This window comes from Euprymna scolopes, chromosome 16 (genome assembly GCF_053919585.1).
Source record: "Euprymna scolopes isolate OS-2025 chromosome 16, ASM5391958v1, whole genome shotgun sequence".
NCBI lineage: Eukaryota > Metazoa > Mollusca > Cephalopoda > Sepiida > Sepiolidae > Euprymna > Euprymna scolopes.
In genome coordinates this window covers 27,847,259-27,867,265 of record NC_136497.1, presented here as the reverse complement: position 1 = coordinate 27,867,265, position 20,007 = coordinate 27,847,259, and the positions used below count along the sequence as shown (strand labels likewise).

The 20,007-nt window shown below is 35.3% G+C and overlaps 1 protein-coding gene across 1 annotated transcript in view; it reads right to left on the bottom strand.

Annotated features, from left to right (window-relative positions):
* Positions 1-9,724: 9,724 nt before the first annotated feature.
* Positions 9,725-20,007, bottom strand: part of LOC145295904 (protein LTV1 homolog) — a 49,421-nt gene continuing 39,138 nt past the window's right edge. Inside the window, exon 11 of the mRNA XM_080141672.1 lies at positions 9,725-10,065. Coding sequence (XP_079997798.1) covers positions 9,952-10,065 — 114 coding nt within the window. The 3' untranslated portion in view covers positions 9,725-9,951. The remainder of the gene's footprint in view (positions 10,066-20,007) is intronic.

Below are 20,007 nucleotides of genomic sequence, written 5' to 3'. Positions count from 1 at the left end.
TTCAACCTCTTTTGTTTTTAAATATATATATGTACAGAGCATTTAGTTTTAAAGATATATATGTACAGAGCATTTAGTTTTAAAGATATATATGTACAGAGCATTTAGTTTGAAAGATTGTTTAATAGACATCAATGGCAATCTTTTTTTTTTATTTTAAATAAGCTCAAAATTTTTGGATCTTTTCAATATAAATTTTAGACACGTTCAGGGGTATACCAGGCTTTCAGCTCTTGTAGTTTCAAAGATCTTTGCATTCATACAAAGATATTTCAAAAACAAAGATTTCCCAGTGTATCTTATCAGAATATCTTTAAAACTAATTGCTCAAAAATGGGTTCCAATTAGAAATCTAGTTTATCATGTCTGTATTCAGCGTTGACCGATATAAAAAATTTTCCGCATGGGCAAATTTCATATAGAGAAAATTCACTTGAGTTTTTGGGAGCTGTATTTATAAAACGCATATCTGCTCTACAGCGGTATTGAGCACTTTCTTCAGTTTTTATTAATTACCATTCCCACTAAATATTTGCTCCTACCCGGTTGAGCACTATACCATAAAAACTTGGACTATTACCCTACGCTATGGAAAAGGTGAACTTCAACTTGTCTCTCAAAAACATACCAACGACAAGCAAAACAAACTACATTTCTGTAAAAGTCTGAGGATGCTACAGACGGCCAAAAAAACTGCCAAGTAGCTGAAACAATAATGTAACTTAACAAAAAGATACGGTAATAAAAAATAAAATGCATATCTGCTCTACAACGGTATTGAGCACTTTCTTCAATTTTTATTAATTACCATTCCCACTATATATATATATATATATGTATATATTAAAAACATGACGCGTCTAATTGTCCTTGTAGATAGGATAGGTCCCTAGATGTTTGCCTAATTTTTAATTAAAAACTGAAAAATCTGGTCGCATTCATAAAGAATGCATGTCTACAAAAATAGTTAACTTTGTCGATGCATTGTGTTTGTACATACAAGTGTCTTTGTTATTGTGTGCATCTTTTGTAAAAGAAAATTTTTGAATGTGTATTTAACTGATTTTGATCTTTTCAAACTTGGAAAGTTGAGATAGACAAATTGTAGTTTACTTTTTAAGAAAATTTATTTGTAAAAAAAAAAAAAAAAAAAAAAAAAAAAAAATTTTTTTAATTCAATTTGTTTACACATAGACTTGCTATAAATAGAATAAACTTATTTCGTCTGCTTTATTTTCTTGTCTAATTTTTGTTTTAGTTTACTTTTTTATTTTTTTGGTTGTTTTATTGTAACTTTCAATCTTTAAAACGAAAAACATTCTAAATCATGTAAAGAGTGATTTATCTAGTTTTTTTCTTCCAATTTGTTGGATCCATTCAATTGGATCTTGTAAAAAAATAAAAAAAAACTCCCAAATATTCAAGTGGTTTCAAGATCTTTTGTTGGCAGTGTAATAAAAATACTATTTGCAATTTTTTGTGTAATGACAAACAAATATATATATTTCAGTTTTACAAATCATTTTACTGCAGTTAAAAAATTTTTTTTTACTTTCTAAACATCACTGTTTCTTTTTTTTTTTTTTTAACAAAAAGAAACAGTACCATTTCTACTATCCCTCCACCTCCTACCATTATTCTGACAATTTTGTATACATGCAGGGCATTAAAATAGTCTTGGACCAATCCAATTTAATGACAAACTAATGTTTTATTTTGTTTTACAAAACAAAGACTGTTCTACATTCCACTGCATTTTTTTTTTTTTTTTTTTTTTTAACTATTTTTAAATATTATTTTTTCCTTCCATTAGAAAAAAAACTAATACCATTTCTATATCCTTCAACCTCCCACCACCATTCTGGCAATTTTGTGTATGTACAAGACATTAAATACTCTTGGACCAATCCAGTTATCCACTCTCTCAATGGCTGCTACTGGAAATGTATGACAAGACAAACTTCTCTACCATCGACTTCTATCATACATCAATTCATATGCAATTTTAATTGATTACCAATCAATGTTCCTTGTTTGCAGAAGAGGGGTTGGGAGTCATTGTTATTTGCGTTTTTTTTTTTTATATATATATATATATATTGGAGAAAAATCGCAGAGATTGCATGTGTTTCTGTCTCCCAAACTCCATTTGTTTTTCACTCCGTGCAAGCTTGTTTGTTTGGTTTGTTAAATATTGTGGGTTTAACGATGCTGGGGAGGGGGGGGGGTACATAGAAACAAAGGACACACAAAAAAAAAAAAAAATTTAAATGATCAAAATGTATACATGCAAAGAATTTTTTTTTTTTTTTAACAAAAAGAAAAAAAAAACTGGGTTTGTATAAATAAACTAAGATTTTTGCTTAAAAATGCATGAATTTAACATGTATTTTCTTTGTCTTCTTTTTCCTTGTTTTTACTGGACTCCTTATGATTAAATTAAACATTTTTCTATGAAAATGGGAAAAAAATTAAGTCAGAAGAAAATCCCAAAGCAGAAAACTGCAAAGTACTCATGCCTGCACATCATTTCCATCTTCTGAATGCAATATTTTTATTTTCTCGTCTCTCCTTTAATCTTAGCTCTTATCTGTGTTTTTGTTTCTATCTTTCCTTTCTTAGAGTATGATTAATTTTAATCTTACATAAGATATTAAAAACAAAAAAAATGAATTTAAAGAAATTGCTTGGATCATATTAATTAGAACTTATTAAACAAGGGTTATGTTTATATCGCAAAATTTGAATTCAATGAATTAAGTTCCGTTAATACATACAATTTTAAAATATATTTTAAAATTGTATTTATAGATTCAAAATGTTTTCACACATTTGGGAAAAAAAAAAAAAAATTAATCCATGAGACAAATTTTGATCAGATTCTAGAGAATTAGTTTAGTCTGTTTCCAAAATTTCAGTTTTAAAAATGGAAAAGCTGAACACTTGGAACATTCATAGACAAATGTCAAATGTTTCAAACTTTAGTTTTGAATTTTTGAGATGAGGATTGATTATTCGTATTATTTGGAGTACTGTTCTTGTGAATGTCAATTCCATTAAGATGAGAACATAAGCCTGAATTTAATTCTGAAGATGAGAATCTGCAGTTCATGTTTTTTTTTCTTTTTTCTTTTCTTTTGATTGGAATAATCTGCAATTTCCCAGAAACAGTGAAAATTTTGAAATTGTTTTCATAAGAAAACTAAGTTTAAATTCACTGCCTTTTTAATGCAGACATTTTTGGCCCCAGTTTTTTTGATGAAAGGAAATTGACAACTTTGACTGAGAACCCAGAGTTTTTTGTTTGTTTGGGTTTTTTGTTTTTGTTTTTTTGTAAGGAATTCTGGATGGAGAATTCTTGGGTGTCTCAATGTATTTCCTTTAAATTGTGTTGTCTGTTATAAATTTCAAGATAATAAATAAAGCTGATATACAAAAATGTTTTCTTTTTTGTGTTTTAGTTTAAACCAAAAGACAAATCAATGAGTTTGTTTTCCCAGAATAAAAGACATTGGCAAAAAAATGTAAATAGGGAAATCAAAACTAAGGTAAAAAAAAAAAAAAAAAATTTTTTTTTTTTTTTTTTTACAGTGGTCACCACTTATCAAGGCCCGGAAGCCACTCAGGGATAAGGGTTATTGCAAGTACATTACATTAGTGTGGAGATTTGAGGAAGTGTTTACTTAAGGGGGCGCTTCATTAGGAATTTGTTAACGTTGGACTTAAAGACATCCAAGTTGTAGTCAGGTGGGAAGCAGGCAGACGGAACAGAGTTCCACAGGCGTGCAGTTCTAAGAAAGAAGCTTTGTTCATGGAATCCACGTTTTGATTTAGGCACAGATAAAGAGTGGGGGAAATTTTTCACAGTGGATTCAGCTAGACGGGTGTTTTTCGTGAAAGATTGGCGAGGGGGGGGGGGCCAGAGATTTGAGTTCAGACGAGCACCTGCCATGGAAATAACGATAAAACAAGGATAGGCTCGCAACGTCTCTTCTGTGGGAGAGAGGTTGCAGGGTAGAGAAAAGGGCATCCCCCACTAAGCCACGAAGTCTATTTTGTACTCTGTCAAGGCAGGATAGGCTGTTTTTAGCAGCTCCTGCCCAGATATGGCAGCAGTATTCCATCCTTGGACGTACTTGGCTTTTATATAGATAGAGAATTGCATCAGTAGTGAGATATCTTCTGGAGCGGTAGAAGGATCCCACCATCTTTCCAGCAACCTTGGCAACAGACTTGATGTACGTGTTCCATTTCAGATCAGGAGTAAAGGTCAAACCCAGAAGCTTGTCAAAACACGGGGCCTCTCCCAGACGAGAGCCATCCATCCCAATTGATGCCAGATGGGGATCAGAGCGTTGATGATGTAAGGATAGGAGTTTGGTTTTGGATGCATTAAAGGTAACCAGCCACGTCTTCCCCCACTGGACCATGCGCTCAAGATCTGTAGCTGGAAATCTTGTGAAGTAGACCCTTATGCCATACCTTGTCGAAGGCCTTTGATATGTCAAGAGCAATTGCCTTAGAAAGGAAACCTTTCTCAAGAGATTCACTAATCATGTGAGATATAACCGTCAGCACATCTGCGGTAGATCTTGCAGAGCGGAAACCATATTGTGTGTCACTAAGAAGGTTGTTTCTGCTGAGGTGGTTGACTATTTCTCTATTTAATATGGATTCCAGCAACTTACTCATAACACACAGGAGACTTATTGGTCTGTACTGAGAGGGAGATAACTTATCACCTGAATTCTTAAATACAGGTCATACTGATGAGGTTTTCCAGGGTGTTGGAAAGCACTTCTCCTTAAGGCAGCGCTTAAATAGTTTTGTAAGTATGGGAGCGAGTTCTGGTTGAAGTTTTTTAACACTATAATTGGGATGCTATCAGCGCCAGTTGCTTTACTGGAATCAAGGTTCTTGATTAGCTTGGCGACCTCGTGCATGGATATTTGTATGTCACCTAGCATGTTCTGTGTTATAGGAGGAAATATGGGGAGTTGATGGCCTTCGTCGCAAATATCTTGATTAATCATTTTCCTTAAATATTTAAGAAAGAATTTGATTTTTTTATTAATATCTATTTTAATAAAATTGTATAACCCTTTGTATACCCAGTGGTTTTCGCCCTTGGCTAACTTTTTTTTTTTATTTACCGAAATAAAAAATATAATATAATATTTACCCTGACTCTCCCAATTACGATATCCTTGGAGGTGGTAGTAGGGTAACTACTCCCACTAATTATTTTCTACTTTCACTACCCCATTAATCACCGGTGCTATTATTTCATAGTCTATGTAGTAATACACACGGACGAAAAAACGCTTTGGATAATCATAGATTTCAAGGTAGTTCTACTAAAATAGCCATATTTTTTAAACCAAAGCACTTCAAGTCTTCAAATTACTACTGTTTTGTTCGGAAATGAATATACTTTCAAATGAATTAATAAATATGAATGTACATTATATATTTTAAGAGTTTTAAGCAAATAAAGTGATAAAAATGTGAACGTCATAAAATGGCGTTTTCGGTAAGGTTTTGTAATGACCCCCCCTGTTTTCTAAAGGTCCGTACCGTGATTGTATGAAGAATTTCGTCATGAAATTTGGGAACCAATTAGAAGAGGTGTTAATCTTAATACTGTCAAGTGTCCGAAATATTTTTGACCATTTCTTTTTTTGTCGTGTTAAAAATAAGACTTTAATATGACGAGTATTGAACATTTTGAAAAAAAAATTATTCGGACACCCAGTAGTAAGTAAATCAATCTTTTTACTATCTTTATCAATTAAAAGTATTATTTTATGTTGAGTAGGACCGCGGTAATTGATAATTTAAAAGGACCTACCCGAAAAAAAAATTGTTTATATTTCTCGAATTTGGTCAAATGAAGTTAGTATTTTAAAGAAGCAGCAGCAGCTCCAGCCTGTAGAATCAGCCATAGCACAGCACAGTGTAAACAACACGCGTTCTTTAATTTTTATTCAAGAACGAATTAAGAAAAATATGAAAATATGAATATAAATGTTCTTATACGTTTAATGAGAGCTATTTTGTTATCAGAATAACATTAGTTTAGAACTATTCGGTTTTCAGAATGTATAATAACAATCCCAACCAATTCGGCATTATGAATCTGTTGCAATTTCTTACATTGCTCGTCAAATTTAAAAACATGGTTAAAAAAACAAAAACTACAATTAGGAAGCTTGCATGCACTTTTATTCTTTAAATTAGTCTTGAACAACGAATTAAAACAATGTTTTACTGCGAACAGCCACAAATGTTTTTTTTTTAAATCAAAATAAGTATCAAAATCTCGTTCATACATAGATTCGAAAAAGTTGTCAAAAAACAAATATATAACAAATAAATGTTATCAAAGGCAAGATAAGTTACTTTTCTACCTAACTGGATATATTTTTTGTGTTTTTATTCAATGTAACATGTTTATTCAGCTCGAAATACATACAGTGTTTACCGATGTATTGGAAAATTAAAAATAGCGCCCGGCCCGACTCTCTTTGACACGGTAAGTTTGAGAAAAGGAGTTAAAAATTAAAAAACAACTATACAAAATACTGTTAAAAACTCACCGAATATATGTCAGCCTATGTCACGGTAACATATTGAGCGAGTTTCTAGCAGTATTTTGTCTACTTTTTTATTTTTAACTCTTTTCCCCAAACTCACCGTTTCAAGAGAGTCGGGCGGCGGGCGCCATTTTAAATTTTCCAAAACATTAGTAAACACTGTTTTCAAGCTGAATAAACATGTTACATTAAATAAAAACACTAAAAAATTATCCAGTTAGGTAGAAAAGTAACTTGCTTTATATAACATTTATTTGTTATATATTTGTTTTTTTTTGACAACTTTTTCGAATCTATGTGTATAGTAATACAAACCCTCAAAATCTATATCAATATTCTTGAAATTTTAAAAGCAGTTAGAAAACACATCAAACTACAATTAGGAAGCTTTCTATTTTGTTATTTTTTTTTCTACTTATTAAGCGAAAGATATTTTACAACCTGCTCCAGCGTAGTATAAACGGCCTATGGAATTAACACCTTCAATCTCGAAAATAGAAATCAACAAATTTTTGAACGCTCTCTTTGAAAAAAAGCTCTCTTAACTTTACCTCTAATACAAATTATGTGTGGCAAGTCTCCTCCTAAAACACTCTTTAACCCTAACAATAACACTAAGTTCGAGTGGCAAGCGCCCCCCAACAAAATACCTCTCTAAGCCACATACAAGCATCTAAAACAAACAAACAAAAAATAGACCCTTCCTTAAAGAAAAATACACATAAAAATAAATTGGTTAACTGTCCTAAAATGCTAGAATGGCCAGGAAATGATGAATTATTTTACATTAAATTTTTGTGAAACTAACCGCTCCCCCCCCCCTAATATTGTTTTTGTTAGCTTTGTCTCTGTCAAGTTTTCAGTATGTTCGCACATAATTTTCCTTAGCCCTACAATTAATTCAAAGACCGAATGGCAACCCTCCTCATATTCTCATTGCATAGAAACCCTCTTAAAACTACACATAATCATCTTAAAAAAAAAAAAAGCATGCATATTTTCCCATAGAAAAAAAAAGTTAACTGCCCTAAAATGCTAGAATGACCTGTAATAGGAACTTATTTTACATTCAATTCTAAAATAATTTGTTTATCTTTCATTAAAGTATTTCATGGCATTTTATACATAATTTCCTAAAAAGGTAGAATCACATTTTGGAGGGGTGGTCAGGAGTTGAGTGGGGTTAAACAGAAGGTGTTAATCTACAATAATACCAAAAAAATATTGCAATATATTCATTTTTAAATGGTCTTATGTTTAGATTTAAGTTTTTTGTACATAAAGCACATTACAATTCAACTTTGAGTTCTCCAACTTCTTTTCTGTTTATGGATACATGGCATTTTTAAGGAATTGCTGCATATTTATGCACATTTACTGCAGATTATTTGGAAACCATAAACTTTGGGAGATTTTCAGTTGCATATTCTGATTCCTTGTACAAAAATACACTTATATGGTAAATTTCATTTCTTAGTCTTGTGTTTTAACAAAGATATGACATTTTTACTGAAAAAGTAGTGCAAAAAATGTGACGAAACGCATATGGTCTTAAAGAGGGAAAAATATCCAAACGTGTGAGGTACAAAAATAGCCATAACTTCCTTAATTTTAATCAGATTTCAAAAATTTAAAAAGATTCTTTCTTAGCTCATCAAGCTCTTTCTATGCATACCAATATTGAAATATTCAATGCTATTTCAATTTTTTCATGTGTATTGCTAGTCTATGCTTCAACGTAATTATTGTTTCACCGTTACATGTTTCCAATATTCACATAAGGCTTATTACCTCGCTAACTACTGAACACCCCCTGTTAGTTTCACATTTACTTAAAATAACAATTTGATTGGCTGAACAAACAATCCGTCATTCCAGGTTTCGCATTTATTGAATACTAGCAGGCTGCCTGGTGGTAAAATACTTATAAATATTATATTTTAGTTCATACAGAAACTGAGAGACATGCATGCGAGAATTATGTTTTTTTCTAAACAGTTCACTTCTTGTTAGTAATAAAAAAAACTCAAGTTCAGATTGAAACCAAAATCTAAAGTTAGTGAATCAAGTACAATAACCATTAGATCAACTTGACACTATCTTTAAAAAGTGTTTTCAAAGCATGTGTGGCACAGGTGACAAACTGAGTATATAGGTTAAGAAGTGTCCTCACACATACATTCTCACTTTTATAGATATGTAGACTAAAGAATGTTTCGATACATTCAATATGGCTGCTGCATTCTCAATGCCGTTTGTTATCTCTTTCATCTTATTACTCAGAACATGTTAGCACGGACTTATCGTTTTCATAATACTTTCACGCGAGAGAGAGCGCGTGTCATTCTGTTTATCTGTCCTGTGCTTATATCTTCACTACGACTAATATTAGCAAAAACCGTGTCTTGCTAAATAAACAACACAAAACTCATTTCGTTAACAATTACTTTTCTACCTTAGCATTTACCATAAGTTAGTCTATATAGTTTTTCTTCAGATTTACTTTTCCCATACTAACTGAAAATCTTCACAAAAAATAGATTTTAAGTAATTGTCTTGGAATACTTCATTAATAATTGCTTTTCTACCTTACCATTTTCCATAACGAACACATACTAAAAATATTTACCTTTCGTAAAAGTCAACCAATAGAATATACACTTTGCAGTTCCGCTTTTGAGTTAATTTTTCCAAACAAAATATTAAAATATTCATTTGCACTTTTTTTTTTTTTTTTACTGTTTTTTTTTTTGCTCAAATCTGTTCTGGCTTGGTGTCATACTTCTACCAGGCAATGCCGGTACACAAATCCAGCTAGTTGTAAATAGTTTTAAACCAGTTTGAAGGGTGTTTTTTTTTTTTTGTCTTTTAGCAAATCCTCATGTATTAAAAGTTTAAAAACTATTTACAGAGATTAAAATAATTTCATAATTTGGGTTCAATTAATAATTTAATGATCAAATTATACTGCAACAAAGACTCCAAAAACGCCATCCAGATCCAAATTTGGAATAATAAAAAATGAGCCCCACCTTACCCTTTTTGAAGGGGGGGGGCATCTCTAATTAATAACTAGTTATTTAAATAAAACATTTTACCTTTTTAGAAATGAATAATTTCAAACATGATTTTGTTTTTAATGATGAAAACCTGCCAAGAGTAAAGAAGAGTTGGAAAGTAAATATACAAATGACTGGGATGCCACAAGAGCTTTCATTTTTTTTTTTAAGCATTTTGATATTGTTATTAAAAAGCTTCATTAATAAGTGAAAGCTGCTCCTAGTTACACATGATTTTCTCAACATTCTTTACTCTTGTGAGGTCTGAAATTTATTGATCAATATTTACACACATCTCACGATATCGCCACCGACTTCAAATTCCGATGTATATGAGCAAAATCTCTCTGTTCTTTCAAATGAGCCTCTTTGAAAGCATTTTGGTTCAATTTCTTCTCAATTCTTCTTTCCTGAAATAAAAAAATATTTGCATGATCATTTTTTCAAACTAAAATACATGTTAAATATGTGGAGTTATAGTTTTCCTGCAGCATTAACCAGGGAACTTGGAAAAGCATATTTCATATTGATCAAAAATCAAAATTAGGATTCAGTTTGCACATAAAGGTCCTCACTAATCCCTGCAAAATGCCGGATATGCCTCAAAGGAGTTAAAGATTATTTATTTCAATAAATATCACTTCTTCCCACTAAACCAAAAACTGAACATTATAAAAAGAAAGTTGTATTCAGCTAATATATAATATCCTATATATTTCTAATGAGTATGCAACTATGTACTTTTACAAAATAAAAACTACTTGACTTAATACACGTTCTCAAACAAAACTAAATATGGCTCATTTGTACATGTACTTTAAAAAAATCTCTAACAAATTAATATTATATAATTAAACATTTATAATTACTATTATTGTATATACACAATACTAACAATCTTAAGACCCTTAACATGCCTTCTCATGGCCACACACGGATACTGGTGCCTTGCAGCACCAGGCTAATATGTCAGGGGATCTCGGAGCAGCAGGGGCCCCCAGAGGTGCTATGACATGGCCCACCAAACTTGTGGACACGCCCGACACACCACCAACCCCTGCTCTGCTGCCTTGCGGGTCCCTTGGCTTGGATAAGGCTAAGAGAAGGAAAACTTTGACTTTAAAATATCCCAATAGCCAGACGGACTGGCTATGAGGCGGTTAACAAACAAATAAACTTTTCTTTTCCGGCTGTCCGTTGCAACCCCCTTTCTTTGATATCGCACATCACCCCTACAAGTGTCGCGAAGGAAGATTTGGGAGCCACAGTGTGTGGGTCTCCTCCTGGCAAGATGATGCCCACCCTAAACAAATTCATATGCCAATGGCTTTTCCTTTCCTTTGGTTTAATTTTCTCTCTCTCTTCTATGACAAGACCAGCGGTTATGGGAGCAGGTTTTGGTGAAACTCGGAGCTCCTAGTTTGGACCTGCACGCTGGCAGTGGACGCATGATGGTCGCCCTCTCTTGGAACTGTGACCATCCGGTCCTGCGTCTACGACTGGGCAGGCCTATTGAGGACAACCGCTGCCCACCCTGAATAGGGAAGGCCCTAGAAAATGTGGGCTGAAAATCGGAAGTCACAACTGTGCCTGACTGGAAAGCCGCATCCAGTGGGACATCCTATTTTGCGGTCGAAACCAGAAAAATTAAAAAAACAAATCCACAAATCTAACCTTTGGTGCATGGAACGTAAAAACCCTGCTAGACCTCAATGACACGGACAGACCAGCACGACGAACTGCTGGTCTCAAAGGAACTTTTTTTTTTTATTACATTTTCCCCCCGAAACAAGGCACATTGCCACTTTGGTGTAGGGGCCTACTATCATGGGCAGCAACTACTAGGGAACTATGTAGGGATTTGGGCAGCAAGATGTCGGTTCACGTTGCACTTGAACTTCTGCATGTCAGTACAGTTAGGGAAGCAGGAACCTGGAATGGAATTCCAGAGTCTAGCGGTTCTGGGGAAGAAACTACTGGAGTAGAAAGATCTTTTACATCTAGGGATCTCTACTGTGTGGGGGTGGGATTTAGCTGCCTGTCGGGTTTGTCGAGCATGTCAACGTAGTGGGGGCACAAGTGTCTGAAGTTCGTCAGAGCATTCACCATTAAAATACTTGTAGAACAAGCAGAGGGATGCAACGTTTCGTCGATGGGACAGAGGCTGGAGCTTAGATGCTAGTTCAGGGCTTATCAGATTGGCGACTCTTTTTTGAACCTTGTCTAGGAGCGAGAGACTAGTAGAAGATGCACCAGCCCAAATGTGACAACAATACTCCATACATGGGCGAATGGTGGCCTTATAGAGGTACAGGATACTTTCAGGTGTCAGTAGTTTTCTAGCACGGTAGAGAGAGAGCCTACTTTTTTCGCAGCGGCCCTGGCAATGTTTTCAATATAATTGTTCCAGCTCATGTTTCCTGTGAACGTTGGGCCAAGCAGTTTGAAAGATGTACTCCCAGACAGGGAGTCACTGGCCATTGCTATTGGTGGCAGAGAAGATTTCTTGTAATTATTGAAGGAAACCAGTTTAGTCTTGGCAGCATTGAATGTGACCATCCATTTATGTCCCCATTCCACTACAGATTGGAGGTCATCCTCTAGTGTTTTTGCCATTTCTTTAGATATGTGTTCATTTGTTTTCCTGTCATGCCTGTTATAGAGTGTAGTGTCATCAACATATATACCCATCTCAGAGGCAGTTTTGTCGGGGAGGTCATTAATAAATATCAGGAACAATAGAGGTCCAAGAATAGACCCCTGAGGCACTCCTGCATTTATATCACACTGTTTAGATGTTCAACCGTCGAGGACAACCTGGATTTTTATCCTATCTAAGAAGGATTTAATTATGCTAAGTATTCTACTAGTGATACCGTATGATTTAATTTTCCTGAGGATGCCCTTGTGCCATACCCTGTCAAAAGCCTTAGATATATCTAGAGCTACCGCTCTGCCCTCTCCCGCTTTGTCCAGTGAATGGTATATACGTTCAGAGATTACAGTGAGGATGTCAGCTGTGGAACGGGCTTGTCTAAATCACAATTGTTTGTCAGTCAGAAGTTTAGCATCTGTAAGGTGCCGGACTAGAGCATGGTTAATTATGGTCTCAAATATTTTGGTGAAAAGTGGGAGGAGGCTAATGGGGCGATAATTTGATGGGTCAGTTCTTTCACCAGAATTCTTGAATACTGGTATCACAGAAGCAGTTTTCCAACAGCCGGGAAAGTAAGATTCATTAAGGCATTTGTTGTAGAGTTTGGAGAGAACTGGAGCTTCTTCGGCTGAGCACTTTTTTAATAGCACAGCAGGTCGACATGCTTTTGAAGTGTCAAGATTTTTTATGATAGCATTTACCTGAGCAGGAGTGATTTTTAGATCGTCTAGCGTGGCGTCTGTCCGCAAAGGAAATTCAGGCAGGGGGTGGTTGGAAGGGTCCAGTGTGGAGTTCAAGGCAAACCGGCTGGCAAGCATATTAGCCTTGTCGGTTGCTGAGCAAACAACCTCGTTGGTTAGTGGGGGAATTGTTGATTGCCCATTATTTACTACACTGTTGTAGATCTTCCAGAAGTCACGAGTTTCTAATTTTTTTGCTTCGATGCGTTTTTTAGTGGTTTCAGTAAATTCTCTCTTGGCTGTTGCTCTTTCTTTCTTAACGTTATTTCTAGCTTCTACATACTTCTATTTGTTTGAACTGGACTCATGTCGGTTAAATCTGTGGTATGCATGCTGCCTTTGAGCAATGGCAGTTGCGCAAGTCGAAGTAAACCATTGGGGAGAGTGGAGCTTGCTATAAAATTTCCGCATGGGAACATGTGCTTCCATTACTGTTTTGAATCATTCAGTGGTCTCATTTGCACACTGTTCAGCAGGAAGAGAAAAAATATTTCCCCATGGGTCATCTCTGATAAGATCTCTGATGGCTTCCCAGTCAGACTTTTTATAATATCTGGTTGTTTTGAGCACTGGCTCTTCAGTTTTGGGTCTAGAATTTAGGGCGATTTCTACCATTATCACTGCATGGTCAGCGTTCCCGAGTGGGCTGTCAGTATTTGTTGTACAATCCTCGGGAACTGTAGTCAGAAACAGATCTAGAAGTGATGCTTGTTGTTCTTGCTGGTCAGGGAAACGGGTTGGAAGTGTAACCATTTGTGATAGGGAGTGAGATATAGCAAAACTATGTGTTGTGCTGCCTGCTGCATCTGTGTGAGTAGAGAATCCAAGGCAGTTTTTGTGGTGAACATTGAAGTCACCAAATACATGTACTTGTGCACTAGTGTCGAGGGAGAGTGCTGTGTCTATACTGTCAGAGACTTTGTTTATTATGGTGCAGTCCTGGGCCGAGGGAGAGCGGTAAAGAAAATAAAAGTAGCTAATGTTGTGTTGTATGTTTAGTCTAAAGCACATAAAGGCTTGATCGTCCATTTCTAGGTTTGTTTCTCTAGTCAGGGAGAGGGTGTTACGAATGTAGACTCCAAGTCCGTGCATATGTCTGTCAGAGTCCTTACGGTAGAGTGGGAGTGTTAAAGTAGTTAGAGGGGATGGAGGAGTGTAGGTTAGTCTCGCTTAGTGCTAAGATATCCGGGGTATTTGTTAGGAGAAATGCTTCAACATCAGCTAAATTAGTTCTAAGCCCACAGATGTTAGTGAATGCAAGCCTCAAGGGAGGAGGCAAGTTGGATTTGTTTGTCCCTTGGCCTGGTTTAAGCTTGCGGCTCTTAATGTGAATATTGCTGCACTTAGCGAGACCCGACTCTCAGAAGAAGGTAAGCTGGAAGAAAAGGGCTCCGGATACACCTTCTTTTGGAAGGGAAGGAATAAAGATGAAAAAAGAATACACGGAGTTGGCTTTGCTATAAAGTCACATATCGTACATGATCATCAGCTCACACCAACAGCTGTAAATGAGAGACTTATGCCTCTTGAAGTCCCACTGCCTTCTGATAACTTCATTACTATCATTTCGGCATATGCACCAACCCTAGACGTCGACAGTGAAGTGAAACGAGAATTCTACCAGCAGCTTGGCAAGCTTATAACCAGAGTCCTACCACGTGACAAATTAATGCTGCTAGGTGACTTTAACGCGAGAGTGTGGAAAGACCATGAACTCTGGAACTCTGTCATTGGGAAGCATGGACTTGCAACTCAAACGGTCGCCTGCTGTTAGGACTTTGCTCAGAATTTGAGCTATTCATTACCAACACTCAGTTCCAGCTCCCAAATAGATTTAATACCACGTGGAAACATCCTCGATCTCAGCATTGGCACCTTCTAGACTATGTCATCGTCCATCAGAAAGATAAAAAGGATATCCATATCTCTAAATCAGCACTAAGTATAGATGACTGTTGGATTGACCACCGTCTGGTCATCACACGTGCTAAATATACCACCAGAAAGAAGCCCAAATTTGAATTAAAACAGCAATCTCGGAAAAAATATAACCTCTCAAACTTCACCTAAAAGGTAAAAACAAAATACCAACACACCATCGAACAACAACTTCGTATAAACCCACCCAATTCTTGCAACCTGGAAGAAGAATGGTTGTCAATCAGTAAGATCATTAATGAATCAGCCAAAGTCACAGTTGGTTTAAAGAAAAAGAAAATCAAGACTGGTTTGATAAAAACTGTGCTGAAATTAATCAACTTATTCAAGATAAACGCTCGCCATGCTCATGAACAAGACCCTCGAGGCCAGCATAAAACCAACATCTACAGAAACCACAAAAAAGTGTCAATCAAAATTACGGGAACTAGAAAACAAATGGTGGCAGCTGAAAGCTTTAGTATTGGAGGGTTTTGCAGAAGCCCACGACCTTAGAAATTTCCATGCCGGTGTAAAACAAATTTTTGGCCCTATCAGATCTTCCATCGGAACACTCCTTGCAGCAGACAATGTCACCATCCTCAACGATCGACAATCAGTTCTGGATCGTTGGAAGGAGCATTTTGCCACTCTACTCAATAAAGAATCTTCTGCAGATGAGGACTTTCTCAAAATGGTCCCACGGTACCCATCGCAATTATGGATGAATGCACCACCATCATTTACAGAATTTCTAATTGCGATGGAGCAAATGAAAGTAAATAAAGCCCCAGGGCTTGATAATATCCCCTTCGAACTTATCCACCAAGGTGGACAACATCTGAAAACAAGACTATTCACTCTCATTCTTAAGATGTGGGAAGAACGTCGAGTAACAAAGGATCTGAAAGACGCAGTAATAGTAACCATCTTCAAAAAGGGTGACCGAAAATCATGCGGCAATTACCGTGGGATTGCCCTTTTGTTCATAATGGGAAAAATCTTTGCCCGCATACTACTGAATCGCTTGCTGCAAGTCACAGAATCCGTCCTCCCAGAATCTTAGTGTGGCTTCCGTGCCTCTCAAGGAACAATAGACATGATTTTCTGTGCGAGACAGCTGCAGGAGAAAAGCAGGGAACAACAGAAGCCCTTCTATCTTGTATTTTATGACCTGCAAAAAGCATTCGATAGCGTTCCAAGAGATGCAATGTGGAAAGTTTTCAAGCAATTCCACTTTGTAGAACGTATCCAGGCAATTCCACTTTGTAGAACGTATCCAGGCACTGCATGAAGGCATGTCAGGATATGTATCGCACCAAGGCAAGGAAACAAAAAAGTTTCCAGTTACCTGTGGACTAAAACAAAGTTGTGTTCTTATACCTACCCTCTTTTTTTTTTCTTTTTTGTTGCACAAACTTCCCCCAAATAATCCGGGGATGGACATTAGGTACCATTATGATGGGGGAATTTTCAAGCCTGCTAGACTAAAATCTCAAAGCCTTGTGAAATTCCAACACATCACAGAGCTTCAATATGCAGATGACAACATGGTCCTTAGCTATTCCAAGGAAGGCATCCAGAGATCCGTAAACAACTTCACGGCAGCCTACCATCGCTTCGGACTTTCTGTTAATATTGGTAAGACAAAAGTGTTAGTACAACCAGTACCCAATACCATCTTATAGGACGTAAGCATTCATATAAATGACACTCCTCTTGAGAAAGTAGATCACTTTCCATATCTCGGTAGCATAATATCAGAAAAGTGCTCAAATGAGAATGAAATAGAAAGCCGAATTGGCCTCGCCTATGGAGCTTTCAGTAAACTGACAAAGCACGTCTTCAATAATAAACATCTTTCAATAAAAACTAAACTCATGGTATACCACACGATTGTTATACCTACGCTTCTTATGGGTGTGAGACCTGGACTATATACCAAAGTGATCTCATTAAACTCGAACAATTCCACCAACAAAAACTTGGAGCTATACTGAACATCAATAGTATGACTGTAACCAACACAAGCGTTCTTGAGAGATAAAACAGCTGAAGTATTGAGGTCACCACCATGAGGCACAGACTGCTTGGTTGGGGCATATCCTCAGAATAGATGTAAACAGACTCCCTCGACAAACCCTGTACTTGGAGCTAACCACAGGAAAAAGACCTATCGGTCGCCCTCTACTGCGATATAAGGACCAACTCAAATCCACCCTAAAAAACACCGGATTTGATCTTCACATCTGGGAAACAATATCTCAGGATCGGTGCCTGTGGCGCCAATCCATCATACATGGTATCAAAGGATACAAGGCAAAAAGAAGACTGATGGAGATAAAGAGGTAGGCAAGAAAAAATCGTGCTGAACAACAACACCCCCTGCCAAGCATTGCTTGCCTTCTCTGCCCACAAATTCCACGCTCAGATTGGTTTGAGAAGCCATCTGCGATCCAAACACTGAGGGAAAAGGAAACTGAAATTCTCGGATACGACAAATTGGCTGACGACGATATACACAATAATTTCATCTGTAGTACTTTTATCTAAATATTAATTTGTCTTATGTTAAAACATCATGAGAAACAAATCACCTCCTTTTATAGTCGCTTTTTATCAGTTAAAATCATTTCCTTTTCAAAATTTTCAAAAAATAAAACATGGCTGCCTGTTTATGGTTTCAAATTGACTATTTTATTTTAAAACTAGCAGTTCAGCCCAGCTTTACTCGTGCCCTATGTACTGTTCATAACTTTATGTGCATATGTACCGTAACGCCTTTCTATATAATAGGCTTCCTTAACTACCATAGAGAAAAGTTGGTAGAGACAGCAGAGGTCAAATTTTTTTTTAAACTTTGACCCCAATTTTGACCCTTTAACATTTATTGTTTTAGGCTCAAATCAAATAAAAATGTTTGACCCATGTCCAAGTAACCTACATCTAAAATTTGAAGTGTTTAGACCCAAAATTGGGGGAGGAATTTAGTAGAGCCCGCAGAGGTCACCTTGGCAGCAAAATTTTCGCCCAAAAACTGATTAAAAAGTTTGTTGCATGTCTGAATACCCTTTATGTCAAATTTCAAATGTTTAGACCCAAAATTGGCTTAATAGTTTGTTAGACATTGCAAAGGTCAAATCTTTTGAACTTTGACCCCTTGGCAGCCAACTTTTCGGCCAAAAACCGATTAAAAAATTTCAAATGTTTAGACCAAAAATTGGCCGAGTAATTTTGTAGAGGCTGCAGAGGTCATTTTGGGCTCAAATCAAATTATAAAGTTAGATCCATGTCCAAGTAACCCATATCTAAAATTTCAAGGATTTAGACCCAAAATTGACAGAGGAGTTTGGTAGAGTTTTCAAAGGTCAAATCGTTGAACTTTGACCCTTTACAAGCAAAATTTCTGCCCGAAACTTCCAAATCTCAATACCCGTGTGTCAAATTTCGAGTCTGTAGACTGAAAATTGACAGTTATTTGGTAGGGAAATGTATACAGACATTTTCACTTTTATAGATATACAGATTTAAAAAAAAAAAAAAAAAGAAAAAAAAAAGTCATGTTGAGGAGATTAAGTTATTTTGTTTTTATTTATTAAAAAAAAAAAAACAATATGTGCAAGTGAATTGACATCTATTCCTTTATAATTTATATAAAAATTATTCAGAAAAGAAAATGTGTTGAATTTTCATTGAAAAAAAATTAAAAATTTTTTTAAATCAATTCTTTTGAGCTTTAAAAGGTTAAAGAATTTGCTAAAAAATTGTTTTAAATTCGTTATGTTTTATTTTATTTGTGTTTAAAAAATTTTCAACTACTGTGGAATTTCCACGAGTTTTGCTAGTTATAATTAATACAATTAAAGAGATTTTATTAAAAAAAACCTTTAAAAACATTTTATTTTCAAGGGAGATGACTTCCAGCATCAAACCATCCAGTCTCAAGAGATAATAGAAAGTCTTGTAAAGGTAGCTGTGCAATCCCTAACCATACCTCTCCTGAATTGGCACTGTTCAGATTCAGTGGTAAGACTGACTGGAAACAATGCCGAGATAAAGAGAGAGCACATCGAATTCCCAAATGGTTACGTAGTTTAGTACTGATCTGAATACAGTATATATAATTATGAAATTCAAATGACTTTGTAACGGGTGTTGTAACCCAACATCCGGTTTACGACTTCCGGTTGCGTATACATACATAAACATGAACCCATAACAGCGTAAACAAATAAACACAAATCACTAAACCGGTTTCGTTCAAACAAATGGACGTCCTTAGAAAAGCGAATATCTTAAATTTATTGAATAAACTCTTCAAGATATGGGAAGCAAACGCAAAACGTGATTACAAATAATACGTATAATCATCGATCTGTTTCATATATACGATATATTTTATACTAAATAATCAACGCGACAATAAAACATTGTTTTACTGTGTACGTTTTCAGCCTCCTAATTGTTTTTTTTTTCACGTTTAAATTAAGATATATCAAAATTTGAATTTAACTTTAAGTATTATGGTATCTATCTGTTCAGTGCACATTTACCTATAAGTATGGCAAACCACTTATAATTCAATGGCTGTAAGTTTTTTTTTTTTTCAAAAATAATCAATTATAAACAGAACGACTCATAGAAATCTATATTCTTTTTTCATTTTAATATACTTTCATAGAAATGTTTCTTTACGTCACAAGTGTTACACTCATACATTAATTTCATGGCTAATATAACATACTGACCCAACGGGTCACAGGTAGTCTAGTATGTATTATTATTGCAATCTATAAACAAACAAAATCATTACATTCAAACAGTTTAGGTGTTCAATCATTTCTGAAACAAACATCAGTAGAGACGTCATCAAACCATAATTACAAGTTGAATAAAGTGTCAACATTATTAATCATAAAATACATAGTTTTGATAGGAAAAACACAAAGTAGTATACAAATAAACAAACATTAAGTCTATGCAGTGTGTGTGTATATATGTACATATATATATATATATGTATGTGTGTGTATATATGT